General features: G+C 39.4%; 3 protein-coding genes and 1 long non-coding RNA gene across 4 annotated transcripts in view; 3 read left to right on the top strand and 1 right to left on the bottom strand.

Moving 5' to 3' along the window:
• The window catches only part of LOC145434894 (uncharacterized), a 260,858-nt gene that overhangs the window by 184,629 nt on the left and 56,572 nt on the right, over positions 1-19,657 (top strand). The window lies entirely within an intron of this gene.
• The window catches only part of LOC145434846 (G-protein coupled receptor GRL101-like), a 75,408-nt gene that overhangs the window by 50,902 nt on the left and 4,849 nt on the right, over positions 1-19,657 (bottom strand). The gene's annotated exons all lie outside the window — the stretch shown is intronic.
• Positions 684-6,215, top strand: LOC145435383 (uncharacterized). The gene is made up of 4 exons (XM_080312656.1): positions 684-764; positions 2,309-2,351; positions 3,729-4,248; positions 6,155-6,215. Exons 1-4 carry the CDS (start codon positions 684-686, stop codon positions 6,213-6,215), a joined length of 705 nt encoding a protein of 234 aa, XP_080168782.1.
• Positions 6,684-9,420, top strand: LOC145435382 (uncharacterized). Its single transcript, XM_080312655.1, has 2 exons — positions 6,684-8,295; positions 9,020-9,420. The coding sequence occupies exons 1-2, from the start codon at positions 6,723-6,725 to the stop codon at positions 9,418-9,420; spliced, it is 1,974 nt and encodes a 657-aa protein (XP_080168781.1). The 5' UTR covers positions 6,684-6,722.

Genomic DNA, 19,657 nt, shown 5'->3' with positions numbered 1-19,657 from the left:
TGATTTTTTCGAGGACATTAAGAACAAAACTAGACATCATGCTGAAACCTTCTTCGAAGGAATGACAGTGAGCAATGAAAAGGTCAAAGAATGGCCATGGCGAAATGACTATCGTAGAAAACCTTTGAAAAATCGAAAGGTATCAAACGTAAAACCATATTCACAAAGAAAATCTGCCTCAAACAAACAGAACAGAAGTGAAGAAATAGAGGCCAGCTCCTCAACATCGACGGGTAGTCCCCTTTTAATGTCCCTATTGACGACATCTTCAAGCCACGACTTGCCACATAATAATAATGTTATGTCAGATGAGACGTATACATCTTTTGGCAGTATCATGTTTCGTCAACCAATACCTATCGCTCAACTTCAGCCTACAACATCGCATCATGCTGATGGTTAAATAAATTTTCGCATATTGTTTAACTAACATAATCATTGAGGTTGTATGAATGAGAGTTGAGCTAATGTATTTTATCTGTTTCACATTGATTTGCAAAACGAACCAATCTGCTAAGTGTTGTATGAATAAAGAGGAAACATTTTGTATTTAAGATCGATAAATAGTGAACTAATTAAAGCAGGCAATGTGTTACGGGTTATTGTGCAACCCTAATACGGACCACAAGGTTGTCTACGAGTGGGCAATGCAGTTCACTCTTACTCATAGGCAGCAGATGGTAATGGAAACCATAAAAACTGCGCCGGTTCGGGATCGTTTGATGAGCCTCTTGTTCGGCACTTGCGAGCGAGACAATCCAAGGGTACAATATTGGCAACAATGTATGTACACCAAGGAGGACTGGACGAAGCTAAGAAAACCTTTTCACCCGGTTGGGAACAGTGAATGCCAACAATGTTACCTTATGAGAAACGTAAAACCGTATTTCAAGAATACCGGGCAGATTTTGGAACTTATGAATTTATGTCATGCCTATTTAATAGAAGCTTGTAGTATGCACAAAGGACTAGATCAAAACACCGAAAGAGATAAAGGACATATAGTGCTTTATGTGTTATATCCAGAAGCGATAATAACCGCCATAGCTCTCCTGTTACAACAATATAGGGGGGAAAAAACATGCGAACATTTTGTTTTACGAGATGTCGGATGGACGCAGAATATGAGTTCCTATTTGGGGGAAATCCTGAGCAATGGCGGTTCACGTACGGGTCTACAAGCACGTTTGGTTATGTGGGAGGCGTTTTTATTCTACCGATTAACCAATTGTCGGAATCAGCGCTTGAAAACTCGATAAAAAAAGAGGGAGACAAACAAATAGTCAAAAATACCAATTCAGAAACTACATTGGTGTTTGATACCGAGCCTTCAATCAATAGAGATAGTAGGTTTCCAAACAGACTAGAGGCTCCGACCCGAATGGTAGCTTTACGGAGACCCATTGTAAACGAAACCCATGCTGTTTCTAGTAGTAATACGGGTTGACTCTAAAATGAACTACTGATAGTTTGATCCAGACATTGTCTTCAAAAATGCGATAGAGAAGTAATAAAGAATTATGGGATAGGTTGATCTAGACTTTTAGGGCTATCCTATTAGATAAGCTATGATAACTAAATTATTAGGGCTGACCGGTGGTGGTTTAGGACAAATTATCAATTCGGCACCGCTACCAAAGGTCAAACTTAACGGGAAAAAGTATAGAAGCCGGTTATAGTGAAACTTGAGATTAGCAAAAGTGGAAACTATATACCTGTATTTTATGATATATATATACTCAGTTATTAATACAGTTTTTTTTTTATTAAAAGGATTCCGATACATTGATCAATCGCTGGGATAGTTCCCACTATCACTTCCCCTAGAATGACATCTCGGGGACTATGAAATTTGAGTACTTGAATGCAAGACCGACCTATCTTTATTGCAAAAACTTTTTTAAATTCGAGAAGAACTTGTTATTGTAAATTATGAAGAACTGAACGGTGTTTGTTTTCTGTAATATTGAATGTTATGTACGTATTTTCGGCTGCAATTTTAGTGTTGACTTTAGTCTGTAATGGCCCCAGACCACCTATTCTATCACAAATCACCTCGTGTTCATACTTAAATGATATGCTAATCGAATTAATACTTTATAAAGGCTGACGTGATTTTAATTTTTTCCGTTTTACCCACAATTGTCGCTCTGCCAAGATCTCTTTATATGAGCCTCACACCAATTTGCTGCTATTTGAGTTATTGTTGTTATTACAATATTTTTCTGATTATGTAAATTCTTTATTGCATTGTACATAACATGCGTACTAATTGACTTCTTTTATCCAATAATTGATTATGTGATAGTTTTATAAAGTAACATTTTGCAAATTACTCACATTCCTGTCTCATGGCACCCTTCTTCTGATTGTCTCCATGAGACGTAGTTGTGTAATACTTGTTATGGATAACTCTGTATAAATGACCTTTGATTTTAGTAGTATGTCATTCAGAGATACTCGTATCTAAATATTTCTTATGGAAGGGAAGGCAGGGATGATGAGTAATATTAAATTTTGATAATTTTCAATTGGTATGCTGTATTACTTTCCCCACCAAAAAAATCTTCAAAAATACTAAAAAAGTCGGAATATGTTTATAAATCATAAAAATTGACAAAAAATGATTGCCAAAACCGAATGAAAAAATCCATATACTGAATAAAATCATAATAAGGAAAAAAATTATATAAATAAAAACTTGAAAATAGAAAATTACAAAATAATAAAATCCCTTGTGGGGAGGAAGAGATTTAGTGCCCAATAAGTATTGGGTGATTAATGGATTGACAAATGTCTTAACGAGTATGGAGTATACCTTATAAGTTATGAATGAAAAGTAAAAGTATTACATGAATCTTGAAAATTGTCATATCCTGAAAATGGTAAATTGTGAAAATGTCGATGCAGGAATGAAAAGAGAATGTTAGATTTTGATTATATTGAAGGATACAATCCATTGAATTGGTGTCTTTTGTACGATGTATATGATGAGTTGGATCTATTGAATCTGAAAGAATACGACAGCAATTATGAGAGATACCAGTTAAAAGAAAGAGTATGGGAATTGCTTACGGACCGAGTTGATTGGGTTAAACAAACAGACAATGGCCTAGAAGAGGTATCCCTAGATGAGGAAATAACCTCAGAAATTTTTGAGATATTCAATCATGTGGTAGAAGAGATATTTGAAATAAGAGCGAAGGAATACATCTCTTTGGGAAGAAGAGTCATGTTGTATGAATTGATCAGAGGACTTGTGATGAAACTTACAAATACTAATATAACAAAGGATGTGTACCAGGAGAGAGACTATTGTAAAGATCCGCCACATATGGAACAATGGAATTGTCAGAATAATTTGGGAATAAAAGGCTATTCAAGTTCAATACATCGGCGAACAAAAAGGATAAGGTGTATCGAAATACATCCTTACCCCTACGAAGGGGAAAGTGTGAACATTGACTCTATAATACCAGAACAATCATGAGTAATGATAACGAATGTAAATAAGATTTTGACTTACAAAAGATACCTTTTCCGAAGGTATAGAGTAACAAAGTGTGTTATCTAATTCATGAGTAAAATGAAACAAGTGGAACTACTGGTATTATGGCTGGGCATGTGTTATGCTATTTATCCGGAAATAATAGAACAAAATAAGTGTACCACCTATGAAAGACGAACAATGTTATACCCGGAATGCATGCAAGCAAGTAATTTGGTACTTTGGTGTGACCATTCGAGTTATACAAGAATTCCGGATCCTGATAAGATATACCTGGCAAAATCTTGTCGGAATACAGTAAAGATATTCATCAACGACAGCTGCCTACGGGAAATAACCAAAGAACAATTGGAAAAATATAAAGACTTAGAGGTGTTGCATTGTGGTTGGAATAAAATCCAAACACTACCAGGAGGTGTCTTCTGCAAAAATGAAAAGCTTAGGGAGATAAACATGATACGAAACTACATCACAAGAATACAAAAGGAAAGCTTTTCAGGCCTACACCGACTGGAGGAACTGTACATGAGTAGCAATTTGTTGGAAGAGATTGAAGGGTCAACATTTGCAAGTCTGAAAAACTTGCGAAGGTTATACTTGGATAATAATGTCATAAAGAGACTAAAGAACGGAACATTCATTCATTTGCGTAATTTAAGAAAACTGGATTTATCAAGAAACGCAATAAAAGTTATAGAAGAAGGGGCGTTCAAAGGACTGAGGAAACTAGAAACTTTACAGTTGGATGAAAATAGACTGATTGAATTTGATATGACAATACTTGAATCTTTATGTAATTTAGAGAGATTAACGTTGTACTATAATAACTTGCAATATTTTTCTCTGTCCTCCAATATATCGTTCAAATATCTACATACTATTGATCTTAGTTATAATCAGGTTCAATTTCTTAGTGATCCTCTATTGAGAAAATTACCAGATTTGGAGGTTTTGAAATTAAATGGGAATAATAATGGAACGTCTACCAAAAGGCCCTATGTCCGTAAACAATCAAGATTATATTATGATGAAATGAAAAGCCTCTCTAACCATGTGACTATACATTCAACATGGACATTTTCCATTATTGTTGGGTTAGCCACTATGGAACTAATGTAAAATTTTTGGATTATAAATTGAAATTAAGTGTGGAATTTTAATATGGAACTATGTAAATGGCCTTATACATTTTGTATAAAGGAATTACTAAAATGTATCAAAATGTGTTTGGGATTGCGTTGCGATGATCCGGAAATACAACATTCGACATGGATACCCAAGAAAGAAACACTAATAGATAAAGGATTAAAGTCGCTGAAGTTTCTGTTGACAACATATACATTAACGGACCACTTATGCGATATAATGTACGACGAATTAAATCCTCGCCTACTATATTGGAAACAAAAGTATGGTCTTACTACGTGTAACAATCATTGGCCTGGGAAACATCTGGTTGAAGATGAGTGGGAAGAAATTTATACAGGAAGCATTTATCCTGAAAAACCTATACAAATGGCTTTTGCAGAAATCTGCATAAATTGGGTAACAATTTTGAAAAGAGTAAATCCTGAAATGAGGGAATTTCTAAAAAAAGGGGATTCTGAAAGAGATCTCATAATGTGGATAATCTTTCCGGAAGTTCAGATTTACGCGTTGGCAAGGACGCAGGAAATATCATTAAAGGAAGCTGATTGCCGATTTATGACTTTGAAAGTGCCTGCATGAAACTTACCCTTTCAATGTTTATGTATGCAGAAACTACTTTTGAAAAAGACAATTAAGTTTTAAATAAAGATGAAGATTAAAGAACCCAGAAAAAGAAGAAATTTGTTCAATCTTGCTCGATGTGGTATAATATCAAGTGACCGAAAATGTATAAAGTTTCTGCGATCACGGCAACTCCTTGTTCGAAAGGCAACATGTTTTAAATGTGGACAACAAATGATTGAAGAAAAATGCAAAAGAACTATGGATGGATATAGATGGAGGTGTCCGATTTCAAAGTGTCGGACTACCACGTCCATAAGGAAAAGATCGCTATTTGAAGGAAGCAAAATAAGACTCACTAAACTTGTAATGATGATTTATCTTTGGACCATTGATGTATCTCAACGACAAATAGCTTTTGAAGCACACGTCAGCAAGAGAACAATGGTTAATTGGACCAAGAAACTTCGTAAGATATGCTCTGGTGAGATGGAAAGAAGAGGTACCATAATAGGGGGAATATCACAAGGTAAATCACATGTAATTCAAATTGATGAGACGTTTGTGGCCAAAAGAAAATTTAATCGTGGAAGGATAATACGTCAACGCTGGGTTTTGGCTGGAATAGATATGGAAACGCGAGAAATGTTTGCAGAATTGGTACCTGAAGAAGGGCGAAAAACCTCGATATTATCAGAAATAATTATGAGACACGTAAAAGAGGGATCTACTATATGGACTGATTCATTTGCCAGTTACCGCAAGTTGGAAAGTCTGGGGATGAATTATAAACATTCAATAGTTAATCATGATCGTGAATTTGTTACTTCAGAAGGTATAAATACACAACTGATCGAGGTGTCTTGGAATTTTTTCAAAGCTGCTATTAGAAGACTGAATGGGGTTTCAAGACCACTTATTCCCCATTACTTACAGGAGTGGCTTTGGAAAAGAAGAGTGGCTTTGGAAGAAAGATTTCAGCGATTTCTGGAGATAATTGTCCTTGATCCCAATTTCCGGATGTTGGAACATTAAAAACAATATTTGTCCTTATGAGTAATATCATCTGATATGAGTAATGGGCTATACAGGGTTGTTGGTATGTGCAGATAGTTTTGTTTATGTTACAGATGCAAATTGTTAATGGATTTGGCACAGTTAAACCAATCTAGGAGTAAAAGGTTATAGGTTGTTGGATTCTGATACCTCTGTTATGGATGCATATATATATATATATACTCGAAGAGAGTAGATAAGACAGCCCAGTCAATGAATCAATATCTGGAAAATTCCTATATTTTTGATTGACATTTACATTAATTATTGTCGCATATTAATGATCAAATAATAATTGTTATCTTTGTTTTTATTTAAGAACAGAATGTTTGTGTATTATTACTAGAATGTTGGATTAGTATGATTGTGTTTGAACATTTTGATCTGTAATGATTGAACGCCTGTTCTATCAAAAGCAATTACACCGAGAAGTGACCGAATTGAAACTATGGGCATTCTGATGAAAAGAGATCGTGATCCTCCTGGACATAATTGTATTTATATTCCACCTGGAGATCACCGGGTTGAACATTACAGACTTGCAACGTTCAAACATTTTCCGAAAGAAACTACTGTGATACCGAGTTATCTAGCCGCTGCTGGTTTCTATTGGACAGGATTTCAAGATAGAGTAAGATGTTACTGCTGTGGCGTATCTGTGGAAAAGTGGGTCACTGGAGATGATGCTTTTGATGACAAGTGGCATAAATCTACTTGTGACATGGTGACCGGACAACATGGTTATAACTTGCCTATTTCAAATTGCTCAAGGAGGATCCTTTTTGAACAAATTAGGTGCCAACTTAACCTTACTACAAGAAGCCAGCAAACTAATCGGAATGTGCAAAGACCAACTATCAAAGAGGAAAAATGTCCATTACCGCAAACTGTGTTTGCGAACATTTGTGACCAAGAACATGAGACTTTATTGCGATCAGTAAATTTGAGAAGTGAACTCGAGAGAAGAAAAACCTTTGACAAATGGCCTTCCTATCCCACTCCATACTTGGTAGGGGAGTTGGCAAAACAGGGATTTTTCTACCTAGGAAACCTTGACAGAGCGCAATGTTTTTCATGCTCAGGAGTACTGAGAAATTGGGCACCCACTGATAATGTCCTTGAACAACATAAAAGACATTTTGCAAAATGCAAAATGGCAAATAACGAGTATGCGGGAAACATGTCCTTGACAGACTCCGAGAGAAATCAGGCAGATAATGAACTTAAAATAAAAATTGAAAGGTTAACTGCTAATAGGGGAGAACCTCCGGATCCATCGCCAGAAGAACAACTCCAGTTGGTGGAAAGATTTCCTTGCCTTTACCCGATGAATTTGCATATGATATCGTTACAACAAAGAATATCTTCGTTTAATGAAAAATGGCCAATGATCCTCGCAACAGCGGAACAATTGGCTAAAGCGGGTATGTACTATCTCGGGGATTCGGACAGAGCGAAATGCTTTTATTGCAATGGAGGATTACAAAACTGGAAGTATAATGATGAGCCGTGGACAGAGCATGCAAAGTGGTTTCCTGCTTGTGAATATGTTTTGCAAATGAAAGGTATTGATTTCGTTTTACGACTAAGAGATGTACATCCCAATCTCAATCGACCATCGATAAGGAATGCAATATGTCTTGATGCACCACGAGAGGAGATACGAAGGAACCATAATCGATCAAGGTTATCTGGACAATACATAAACAGGATGCAACTGGAAGACATGGGATTCACGAGAGATCAAATAGAAGGAACTATAAATAGACAGACTAATGATCATTTCTCTACTAGTGACATAATTCAGGACTTACTGGAGACAGTAAATACAATTATCGCCAGTCCAACGAAAACAACACAACAACAAGGCAATAACATATCTGAAAATAATCACAAAGTGAACAACGACAAAGAAACGAAAGAAGCAGCCGTTGCAGAAACAATGACGGTGGAAGAGATCACGCAAAGTTTGAAAGAAATACAAGAGGTAGTGCTTTGCAAAAATTGCAAGAGGAACAAAAGTGAAGTTACTTTTGTACCTTGTGGACATTTATGTAGTTGTGAAAAATGTGCAACAAATTACGAAAGATGCAACATTTGTGGAGAAATAATACTTGAAAAGATAAAGGTGTATAGAGCTTGATGGAACAGGCAGGACTATTATTTTGTGGCATGAATGCTCTTGATGCATAAGTATAATGCATAGTGTTACTAGTTATCATTGTGCATATGAATCAATTATTCGTAAAATTGAACATATGATGCTAATGTGATTTATTCTGTATTAAGATGACTAGAGTATTAGAGAATTGGGAAATTACGCTAGCCAAACAACAAATTAATGAATACTATGATGAATTTGAACAGGAATACCATCACCAAAATTTTGAGATATGGAAAAATACCCCAAAGGAAAAATTCAAACAATTAATAAAGAAATATCTTCATCATTGTTTTGCAAATGTGACCGAAAAGCTCTTTGATAAGCTTTATAACGCACATAGTGATATTGCTCGCGTTTTTGTTACAAAAGATTTTGATCTGGCTCAATATACATGGTTTGGACTTGTTCTAAAACTACACCCGGCTTATAAATATCTACCAGAAGGATTTCTGGATGAAAGATTACCACAAATGGAATTGCAAGAATCCACAACATTACTTCTGAATGCTCGAGAATTTGAAACTGTTGCTATTCCGATTTTAGAAGACGCTTTTTCGAAAAGTGTTATATTACACAATTAGGAGGAATGTCTCAAAGGACCATAAGTAACAAAGAGCTAATGCAAATGGGACATGAATCTGCAATAAGTGACGTGAAATATTATTTTGACATGTTTTGTGAATATTATGAAGAAGATGTGGAAATTTCCGACAGATGGTCGAGATGGGCTATGACAAGACCCAATGACATTGTAAGAATGCTAACTCTGTATGTTGACAAAGTCTACGGGAGTGCTTTATCTTCGCAAGGCAAGGCTCTGGGTTATCATGCTGCTATCAAAGAACATAATCGGATTGCAATTATTACCCTGGGGAACTACAAGGAAGCCAAATTTCTTTGGTACCGACATATTGTCCGTATGCATCCCATGAAGGAAAACTTTTCAGAACAATGGATAAAAGAATGTTTGAAAGATGATTAAATGAAATGATACATATACTGCATCAAATTTTCCACTATATTAATTGGGTATATAAAATACTTTGTGATTAAAAAAAAAAAACCATGTACTATGTCTATTACTACAACTAGAATTAAAACTATAATTTGTGTATTTATGTTGACTTTCTGGTTAAGAATCAATGAATGTTTAATGATATTCGGATTTTTGTGTAAGGAATTTTAAAATATTAGAAATTTATTTGAACTATAATTGTGATATGTTGGAAGTCAATCATGAAAAGTATGAGTATGTGCCCAAAGATCCACAGAAGAAAGAATTGAATCGGAAAAAGTTTAGACCGTGTCCATACTATACGATACCTGACAGCAGAGTTGCTTGGCTGAGGATGGGGATTGTACATGAACGAATAAAAGAAAGAATAGAAAACTTTCCGACTCTGACAACCAAAGACATGGAATACGTGTTGAAGGATTTTCTTGTCTGGTTATACCGGGACCATGAAGTGGAGGAACAATTAAAATGCGCCAAAAGAGTACTGGAGCAAATTGTGGAAGAAAACTTTGGAGAAAGCCCTGCATACTATTTGTATGTATTTCTACGATATGTGTTGGCTATAGCTAACATTGATGAAGATTGGAACATTACTAGCAGAACTATTGCCGGTTTTTCACGGGCAATGTATACTATGGATAAACGACTGAATTAGTAATGTTTTCTTTTCTTTTTATGTGTATCAAGTCTTGTTGGATAATATTAATCTACACCGAATGGCAAAACATAGATTACATGTTGAACGGCGAAAGATCGATCAAGAAATTCAAACAAACCCTGTAATTTTGAAAGCAGGACCATTGGACGAGTCAGACATCTATGTTTGGCAAGCACTTTTGCGTGGACCCTCAAAAACACCATATGAAAAAGGGACATTTCTCCTTAGAATTGAATTTCCCACGGAATATCCATTCAAGCCTCCGAAGATCAAGTTTGAAACCAGAATTTTCCATCCGAATATAAGCCATAAGGGTACCATATGTATTGACATTCTTGCAAATTAATGGTCACCTGCTTTAACGTTGGGAAAAGTATTGGTCTCGATTTCGTCATTATTGGCTTCCCCAAACCCAGAAGATCCAATGGATGTTGAAAGCGCCAGACTGTATCGGGATGACTATGATAGTTATCAGAAGACGGCACGAAAATGGACTGATATGTATGCTAAGTAAATTGTCTTGTATCTAGTATGATTATCACAATTAATGAATATTTTAGAAGTGTTGTTATACTTATATGAATGTAGAAAATGTTATTAAGGGAGATTTCCGGTCCAATAATCAATATGAAATTCTCTATGTTAAGAAAATATGGGGGATAAAATTGTTAGAGTAAAGCATGAACTTGAAGTTTTCTTTGATTCCTTTGAAAAGAAATATGAACACAAAGACTTTGGCAAGTGGGCTGCAACAACACGGGATGAACTGGAAACATTTATGACACCTTATTTGAGGATTTGCAACCTGAGAGTATCCGATAAACTGTTTGATGCACTATACAAAAAGCATTTAGCCATCTCCCGCATGATATTGTTTGAAAATTATGAACATGCTAAGTTTTGTTGGTTTGTCTTCTGTGTTGGATTACATCCTGCCTCGGATGTCATACCTGAAGGCTGGGTGTTGGAAAGAATGCCTTGTTCTGACAGAAATGGATTTTGTATTTATACCACGGATAAACTCTTTAATGATACTTTTCCCTCTGATGTGAGAGCTGCTATACTTATACATAAAATGAAATATAATGGCTGTGATAATTATGAACAATGAAGGCATGGATTGTATATTTCATTTTTTGCTAACTTAAATGTCTATTAATCATGTATGAAGTGTATGCCAATTTAATTGTGCTTTACATTGAGTTACCTCGTTTCCGTCTGCATGACCAAATGGACCCTTACCTGGATGATTAATTTCTTTCAGAAAATTGAGTATGAGTAACGCGGTGATAAATGATAATGGTGATGTTGATGTCACCAGAATAGTTGGATCTAATGTGGCGGAACAAGATTTGATCTTTTATTTTTGGTTATTCAAAGAACGATATGAAGCGAGAATACTTCCCTCTCATAGATGGTACGAGTGGTCAAAGACTCCACCCAAATACATCAAACTTGGATTGAAATGTTTTTGCAAACGAGTTAACGAAACCCTTTCAGATGAAAAGCCCTTTGTTATTGACTACCCCGGAATATTAGAAAACCACAAAATGATAAAAGACATGGCCTCTGGAAATTATGAAAGGGCTAAACTTTTGTGGTTCAACTATATGGCTCGAATGCATCCTATGGAAAATTTGATTACGGATGAATGGGTGAAGGAACAAGCCGAATCGACGGAACCCTTTTACCCTGAGGATACTGTAAATGTCCTAGTTCTATGAGAATTATTAAGCCCATGAATGCTATTGTTTTAATGTATTTCTACTGTATGTATATAAGGCGTTATAGACTGCTACGCCCTATATTTTAAGCAGGACCCTAGGGACTTAAAAATCCCTAGTTTTCAGGGAAACAAAATCCAGAATTTTACGGTGCGAACCCTTATTATAGGCTAAAAGAAAACAAAAATCACGACTCCGTCACGTTCACGGTAATACGCAATGTCTCGATTGACTTGGCTGCCTACTATTTTAACGCTTGAACAAATTGAGCGACCACTTGTTCTTGTGTGTATATAATGTGCTGTATATGGCTGCACTATAAGCCAGACCCTAGAGACCATCATCATCCTCTAGTTTAACCAAAACAAAATCCTAGATACTTTAGGTGCGAATGGTTATTGATAAAAATAATGAGAAACAATATAAAATTTACAAAATCTTGGACAACTATACCATTAAAATTACTGAATAACAAACACTAAAACATGTTTGAACAATCCACAGTGCCTGTATTAAGTGGCATCTTAGTTAAGGGTAGTATCATGCGGTCTGATTAAGAGGATCATAGTGATGATAATTGCACTGAAGACATGACGTCCTTAATGTTGATATGTTTATTGAAAGATTTTGAAACATTATAATCACGAGTATACTGATGATTATTATGATGAATATGCTGTTTAATAATTGAAATGCATTATAAGATTTTCGGCAGGACAGGCCGTCGCATGAATTATATGTGTAAACAAACCTTGGAGTATTGAAAATGTTTAATAATCATGTATGATGATGTATAGGTTAAACCATGCCTTGTGTTATAATTGATGAATGATGTGTATGCCAATTTAACCAAGTTTTGCATAGAGTTACCTCATTTCCGTCTACATGATTAATGATTGGAGTATTTGGTTGTATTAAGGTTTTAGATTACTTGTAAAGGGTTAGCTTAGAACTTTGGACCTAATGGTCATTGGCTGTTTGGAAACAAGACAATATTACAACTACGGAATACTTCAATCAACATTTACGACTGTGAAAAATCTCAAAACAACATCTACAGATCTACGAACGTCGTCAGTACTACACAAGAGAGCAAAGAGTGTCAACTTTGTCCTACGAAGTATCCCGAACAAGTGTGGACTACTCGCATAACAATCGTTGTGGAGCTGCACTATAAATACAAAATTGGTGGCCAGTACGGGGAAACTTCCGGTGCTCAGACGTTGACCAATCGATGCTTTCTAAGACGACCATCGTAAAACTTGTACTTGTCGTATCCTTGCTTTCATCGTCTGTATCTCTCCTGATCATATTGGCAGCAATTTATCTGCACGTATCGCCTGGAGCGCTTTCTAATCTGTTGAACATAGTTTTGGGATCTAATAGCAGCGAATCTACTGCTTACGTCCAACCCACGAATACGCCGCAGGGATCTACAGTATATTTTAACTTGTCTTCACCTGATCTACTACCTTCGGTCAACAGTACTTTCTCCGGTCGATAGAAAAGAATGCGAAGGATGTTGAAAGCATTTAAAAGGAAAAAGCCGTCAGAAGCGACGGATGAACTCAAACAAGGTATTACTTTGCTTAAAGCGACACAAAAACGTCATGAAGATGTACGAAGACAAGAAAGACAACTTGCTAAGGATGTGGCCGAACAAACGGAATTACTAAAAGAGGTGAAAACAGCTCTGCCGGAAACTATGAAAGGTTTAGAGAAGGCAAAGAAAGAGGTTCGAAAAGCTCAAGCGGACCTCAAAGCTGTTTGTGATGCCACAACAAAAGTTAGCGGGAAGGTCTCCACCGACGTGCTGAATGACATTCTTACGTCAGAATTTGAGCTTGGAAAGTCGCATGCACAAGCTACGCGACATAGCATCCAATCTCCCGTTTTGACAGTATCTCCAACTGCACCAGAATATGATCCTCCGGCTTACGTTCCTCTCGCTGATCAACAGTCTGGTAGCGTAAAACAAGGACCAACGATGACGGTTCGCAAAGGGCTGGATTGTCATACGGTAACTGCCGTCTATCCTAAGCTACCACGCTCCGATTCGACCTCGCTGCCAGACTCTCGAATAGGGACGACGCCATGCTTTCATATAGGCAGTGGTGCACGAGCCAAACAAAAAGATGGAAACCCAGCAACGGTGGGGACAAGGACGGAACCTGCAAAAAGTTCCTTGAGTAAATATAGGGGATATCAGGGTTGGCAAGAACGCCTCAATTCGGAGACAGAATCCCGTATGAATGCGGACGGCGCTTCCCAACGGGTAACCTTTCATACTTCAGGCCAGGAACAAGCTGACGCAGAAGACAGTGAAGTCGATTTTAATACTCGAATAAAACGTCTTTCCAAAGAAATAAGAGATAATATAAGGTCCCTACGGGGCGGTGCAAGCTCTCAGGATTCCGCGGAAGAATCTCTCGATGAGGAACCTTCCAACGTATCTCGTTCTCCTTATACACCTCGCTACACCTCCACTCCAAAAGAGTATGGGGGGAGGACTAGGCGACAAGAGCAACAACACAAGCCGCACCCAGATCCTGGCGTTTCGGCCCCAGTGCTCAACGTGTCTGCTAAAATCCAATCAGAAAAAGAAATGCTCCAGCTTATGATGGACCCTGGAGACATGCCACTGCTAAAATGGATGGAAAATTCAATGCGACGAATACGCCACGGTTCCGGGAATACTGATGTGGATGTTATTTTGGCTAATGCGTTGCAGAAGAAATTGAGGGCTGCTGGCAGACACAAGCAGGCTACCCAATTGGGAAATTTTTTTAATACCAATTCAGGGGAAGCAGAATGGGAATCGGTTATGCGATCTCTTTCATTATCTAATCCCCAGGGTTTAGTAAATGATGAAAAGATCATTGGGGATTTCCGCAGAAATTATCGGTGGGAGGATGAGCCCCTACCTCTGCTTATAATAGCGCTTTGAAGCAACTGGAAATAGACATGGATAGTTTTATTGAAGATAATCCGGATGGATTGCGTCTTTTCCGAAATCTAAGACAACGACTTCCCGAAGCGCTCAGATTGATGTTACGAGGCTGGGAGGAAGAGAAAAGATGGCGGGATGTTGCGGAGGAACTACAACTTGTTTGGAACTCCGAGTTTCTGGACCAACAAGAGACGCGCCCCAGGTATCAGGAAACAAAGGAAGTACGTGATACAAAACCGTCCTTGCCGCCGGTACACATTTATAATGTTCAACCTGCAGGGCAAATAATGCAGAGTTATCCCACCTATGGTAGCGATGACAGTCAGCTCAATACTCCTCCTCCACCCGGTGAAACTCCACCGCCGGTTGTGCAATCACCTTCGCCCCTGCAGCCACTGAATAACTTTGGGGGGGGCAACACCTCCTGGATCACCTAGGGGGATCTCACCACGTCAGCTTGCCAATGCGGGCCAGGAACCGTTACCACGTCGGAATCCTCAACGTACAGCGCGCGACAATCGACTCCCTACCCACATCATGAATGGTAATGGATTTGGTAGGCGAGGGCGAGGCTCGAGGGCCAGGCCAGTACAACAACAGTATGGGCGTACTGCATCATCGAGACCTAACGGACAGACAACGAGAATAACAAGGTCTTCACGTGCTAATCCAGGACCGGGAACCTCGAACCGAAGTCCACGAATGGCGAATACACAAGACTCCGGGATGGGTGCAGACAGCTCACAGATTACGCCTTCCAGCAGCCAGGAAGCCCGCAACATTGCTGATAGTCAAGGTGAGCGATACAATTTTCTTGGAAATCCGAATATTTTTGCCCCTCTAGGCTTGTATCTAAACCCCACCCAGGGACAATCCCTGTCCGTCTGTTACTACTGTAAGGCACCGGGACATCAATCCCGAAATTGCGTGGCTAAATTCATACTGTGGCTAAACGATAAGGTTCTTGCCAGAGATGAGGAATTAGGATGGATAATTCGTGGGCGAGCACGACCTGTACCCCCTCATGTTAAAGAGTCTGCTGAACGAAACTGGAAACCGTTTCTGGAAAGAAATAACATACTTACAATTGAGGGTCTTGATCGATATCTTGCTGCTCAAGGTTCACCCTCATTTACACAAAGAACCGCTCTGTGCGAAGCCTATTATGATATCAGGCCAAAAAATCGTGATAGAACCCACTGGCATGATAGGGATCAATGGGGTCCTCATGGACCACCTGCACGTCCATCTGGGGGAAATACCCACGTGGCCTGGGCGAAACCTCAATATCATGAGCGCCCGCGTCGATATGATGCTTCATATTGGACGGACGAGGAGCTAAATCAAGGTGTACGACTTTCAAAAAACGCCATGGGGTGCTGATTGATCCGGTGAATCAGCTCCCAGATAAATTGATATTTCAACACATAAAAACTGTACATAACTCTTCTTTACCATTATTTACATTTCTTGATATGCTGGATGACCCCCTACAGCCCAATTTTACGGAGCTGTTTGGCAGCCAACTGTTGTATTTGGTTGATACAGCAACTGGTACAAAATTCCTAGCTGACACGGGGAGCATCCCCAATTTAATAATGAAAAAGGTCGTTATAACTAAATACCCACAAAGCTGGGAAGAACGTCAACCAATAGACATGGAATTGACTGGAATAGGTGGCTCTTCCCAAGTGGACTCCTTTGTAGTGATTGATTTTGATGGACTGTCCGTTCCATTTGTGACCGGATCAGGAGTCCCACTTAACATCATAGGGCTGAAATGGATTGAGGAAATCCAACAATTACCAAGCATAACTACGGAATTCAAAACCCCGTCTAACGCAAATGATGAGTTGTCTTTAGCATCACTACTTGAAGAGAATCATTGTGATCAAGGTAACGGAACCAAAGTTGGAAGCGGTATTAGCTACACTGTAACCAACGATGGGTTGATGGATGCTGCAAACCAATTTAGCGTGGAGCGGAAAATGGCCGCTGGCGCGAGTACCGAGATGGAATTAACCACTGGTGCGAACGACGAGTTGAAAATAGTAACTAACGTCATACCTAAACCACGGGAATCTATTGGTGTTGAGACAGGAATGCCCCCCTACACCATTAATACAAACGTCGAGCGTGGAATCCCCGCTGGCGTAAAAATGGAACTGCACGAGAAAACTGATCCCGAAAACTTTCGTGGATGCACTTGTCCGAATGGCCTTGAGGATTCGGCCCATAGTTGCATGACGACAGCCACAGTAATGAGTACTTTCCCAAACGGTTCAAATGAAGCAGCAATTGCCGGTCAACCGGATACACGTCCGGACATGTCCGACAAGGAGTCTGGGGATTTTAGGATGCACGTCTCCCCAGAAAAAGGGTCCCCGGCGGAAAAGGAGTCCGTCAGCGTGGCAATAGGCGCGGGCACGCGCCTAGATCAGAGGCCTATATCGAAGGACCTCGCCCTCTCTCCACCAACACCAACAACTCGGTCATCACGAATCTCAAACCAACCTATGGCTGGGCCAATCACTACGTATGTTTTACAGAAGGACACTCACCCACGCGTCAAGACGGAGCTAGAAAATCTTTGCGCACAATCAGTAGCGCTGGCCAAACTCCCATACAAACCTCCTGACCTAACTACTCCAGAAAATACCATTATCGCTGATGATGTCTGGAAAGCCATCTACGCACAGTTTGCGTCCGAACTCGAAGACCTGCGAGGCCATCTTGGCGGCCCGCAAAGCATGAAATACAAATGCGACATCGAACTTATGGATCCCTCGACTAAACCATTTGTGTCTGGGCCTTATAATCTGAAGGGGGAGGGCCAGGCAAAGGCATTGAAAGAAGCGGTAGATAACTTCCTGGACTTGGGCGTCATTGAACGAGGTTTTGCCGAATGGAAGTTGGCTATCTTTGTGGTCCCTCAGAAAATGAATGAGAGACAAAAACAGGAGGACGGATGGAAGCAAGCCTGGAGAGTAGTACAGAATCTCCAACCCCTTAATGCAGCCATAAAGTCAATAGAAGTACCTCCACCCCTTGTACCAGACGTAAAGCAACTCGCCCAAGGCAGAGAAGTGCTTTCTCTCCTCGATTTGAAGAAGGCCTATTTCCACATGGATGTAACGGAAAGATCTAAAAAATATGTGGGTATAGCCATCAAAGGGATGCATGTAAGATGGCGTAAAATGCCGATGGGGCTTAAAACCGCTGTTGCTCTTTGGAGCGCGAATATGCAGGAATGCGTGGTGAAACCAATTACGGAAAATTATCGTAAATACATGAAGCAAAATGGTCGGTCGGATGAGGAGAATGCGACGCCTATGGAGGCCTACATAGACGACATTTTTCTAAGCACAAAAACGGTTGAGGACCATTTGCTACTGCTACGCATGGTATTTGAACAACTTGCCAAGATGAAGCTAACGGTTAGCATCAATAAATGATTCATTGGAAAACGAAGGGTGAACCTTTTGGGGGCAACCTTGACGGGGAAAGAAATTGAGGTTCAGCCCGAAAGAATAAGGGCTTTACGCGAACTCTCACCACCCCACAATGTATACGAGTTAAGGGGGTGGATTGGCGCACTTCGCTATATCTCGGAGCATATACCTGAGTTAAGTTTGAAGTTGGCCAAATTCGATGCGCTGACAGGTAAGGTTCCTGCGACACAAGGACGAGTGACGCCTGTGCTATGGACCAACGAATTACTGCAGGATTTCAAAACGGCACAAGCAGCCCTCGATGATGCTAAGGTTCTGTACCATTTGGATCCAAATCTTCCTATTTTCGTGGAAACGGATGCTTCAGATATTGGGTTTGGATCAATCATTTTTCAGACGGAAAAGGGGTGCAAGCCGCCTTTCGAAAAGGTTTACCCAATTGCTTACTATAGTCAAAAGTGGGCGACTCCAACGGCAAAGGCTTATGATCCATGTACAAAGGAATTGAAAGCCTTAAAGGATTCGGTTGAAAAATGGCAGTCGATGTTGAGAGCCCTATCCTTTACAATAATCACTGATAACACTGGGGTATTTGGGCTCCTCAAAAGAATGACGGATAAAGCAAAAAATCCAAGCCCAAAACCCCTGATTCAGAGGTGGCTCAATCATCTCGCAGGATTCCAAATAAAAGAGGTAATTCATTTAAGCACGATGCAAGTATTTACGTCAGATGGACTGTCTCGATCTTATTGGATGGAAATGGCTGCGGGGAAGATGATCCACATGTTTGGGCGACAATTCCCAAGGAAAAGAGTGTTTCGTACCGACAGAAAAGGCCCAGACCGGAAAAAACACAGCAGACGCTGATGTATCATTGTCGACATGAAGTTTGTGACAAATCGGTGGACGGGTTCCATCCTTGGGAAGATATTAGCGGTGTCCTCCAAAAGAAAACTGGGGAACAAATGGAAATGGACGAAATACAGGACGTCATGCAAAGGTGCGACAGAGCAATAACCTCGGAATATGGTCTGGCGGCCGCCCATGGACATACAAAAGGGACGCCCCCTCCATACTGTAAATATGAAGGTAACGAGGTATTGTACCACATGACGACCGAAAACAATGCCAGACAGATAATGTCCGCAGGCATTGAACGGATGAACAGGAGATTCATTCATTTGAGCAAAACGCTAACGAAGAAAAGCAAAAGGCGGAATGTGGTTATTTGCATGAAAGCAGCAGATCTAAGGAATGAGGGACTCGTATTGCTGCAATCAAACGTACAAGAAGTGGTGTTGTGCGAAGGCCCTATCCCACCCACAGTCATACAAGAGATTTAGACCTGTATTTGGCAGAGTGTAAATATGTGATATGATGAGGGGAAACGGACAAAACTGAAATCTCGTAACTAGGGAAA

The sequence above is a fragment of the Botryllus schlosseri genome, chromosome 3, assembly GCF_051294905.1.
Source record: "Botryllus schlosseri isolate E-star chromosome 3, Bs_hap1, whole genome shotgun sequence".
In the NCBI taxonomy this organism is placed as follows: Eukaryota; Metazoa; Chordata; class Ascidiacea; order Stolidobranchia; family Styelidae; genus Botryllus; species Botryllus schlosseri.
This window is presented reverse-complemented; position numbering and strand designations above follow the sequence as displayed.

Coding starts and splice junctions, on each gene's coding strand:
- LOC145435382 (XM_080312655.1), top strand. CDS start 6,723: ATGGGCATTCTGATGAAAAGAGATCGTGATCCTCCTGGACATAATTGT. Junction 8,296..9,019: donor AAATTGCAAGAGGAACAAAA/GTGAAGTTACTT, acceptor TTACACAATTAG/GAGGAATGTCTCAAAGGACC.
- LOC145435383 (XM_080312656.1), top strand. CDS start 684: ATGGAAACCATAAAAACTGCGCCGGTTCGGGATCGTTTGATGAGCCTC. Junction 2,352..3,728: donor ATTACTCACATTCCTGTCTC/ATGGCACCCTTC, acceptor GTAATTTGGTAC/TTTGGTGTGACCATTCGAGT. Junction 4,249..6,154: donor AGGAAACTAGAAACTTTACA/GTTGGATGAAAA, acceptor CATTACTTACAG/GAGTGGCTTTGGAAAAGAAG.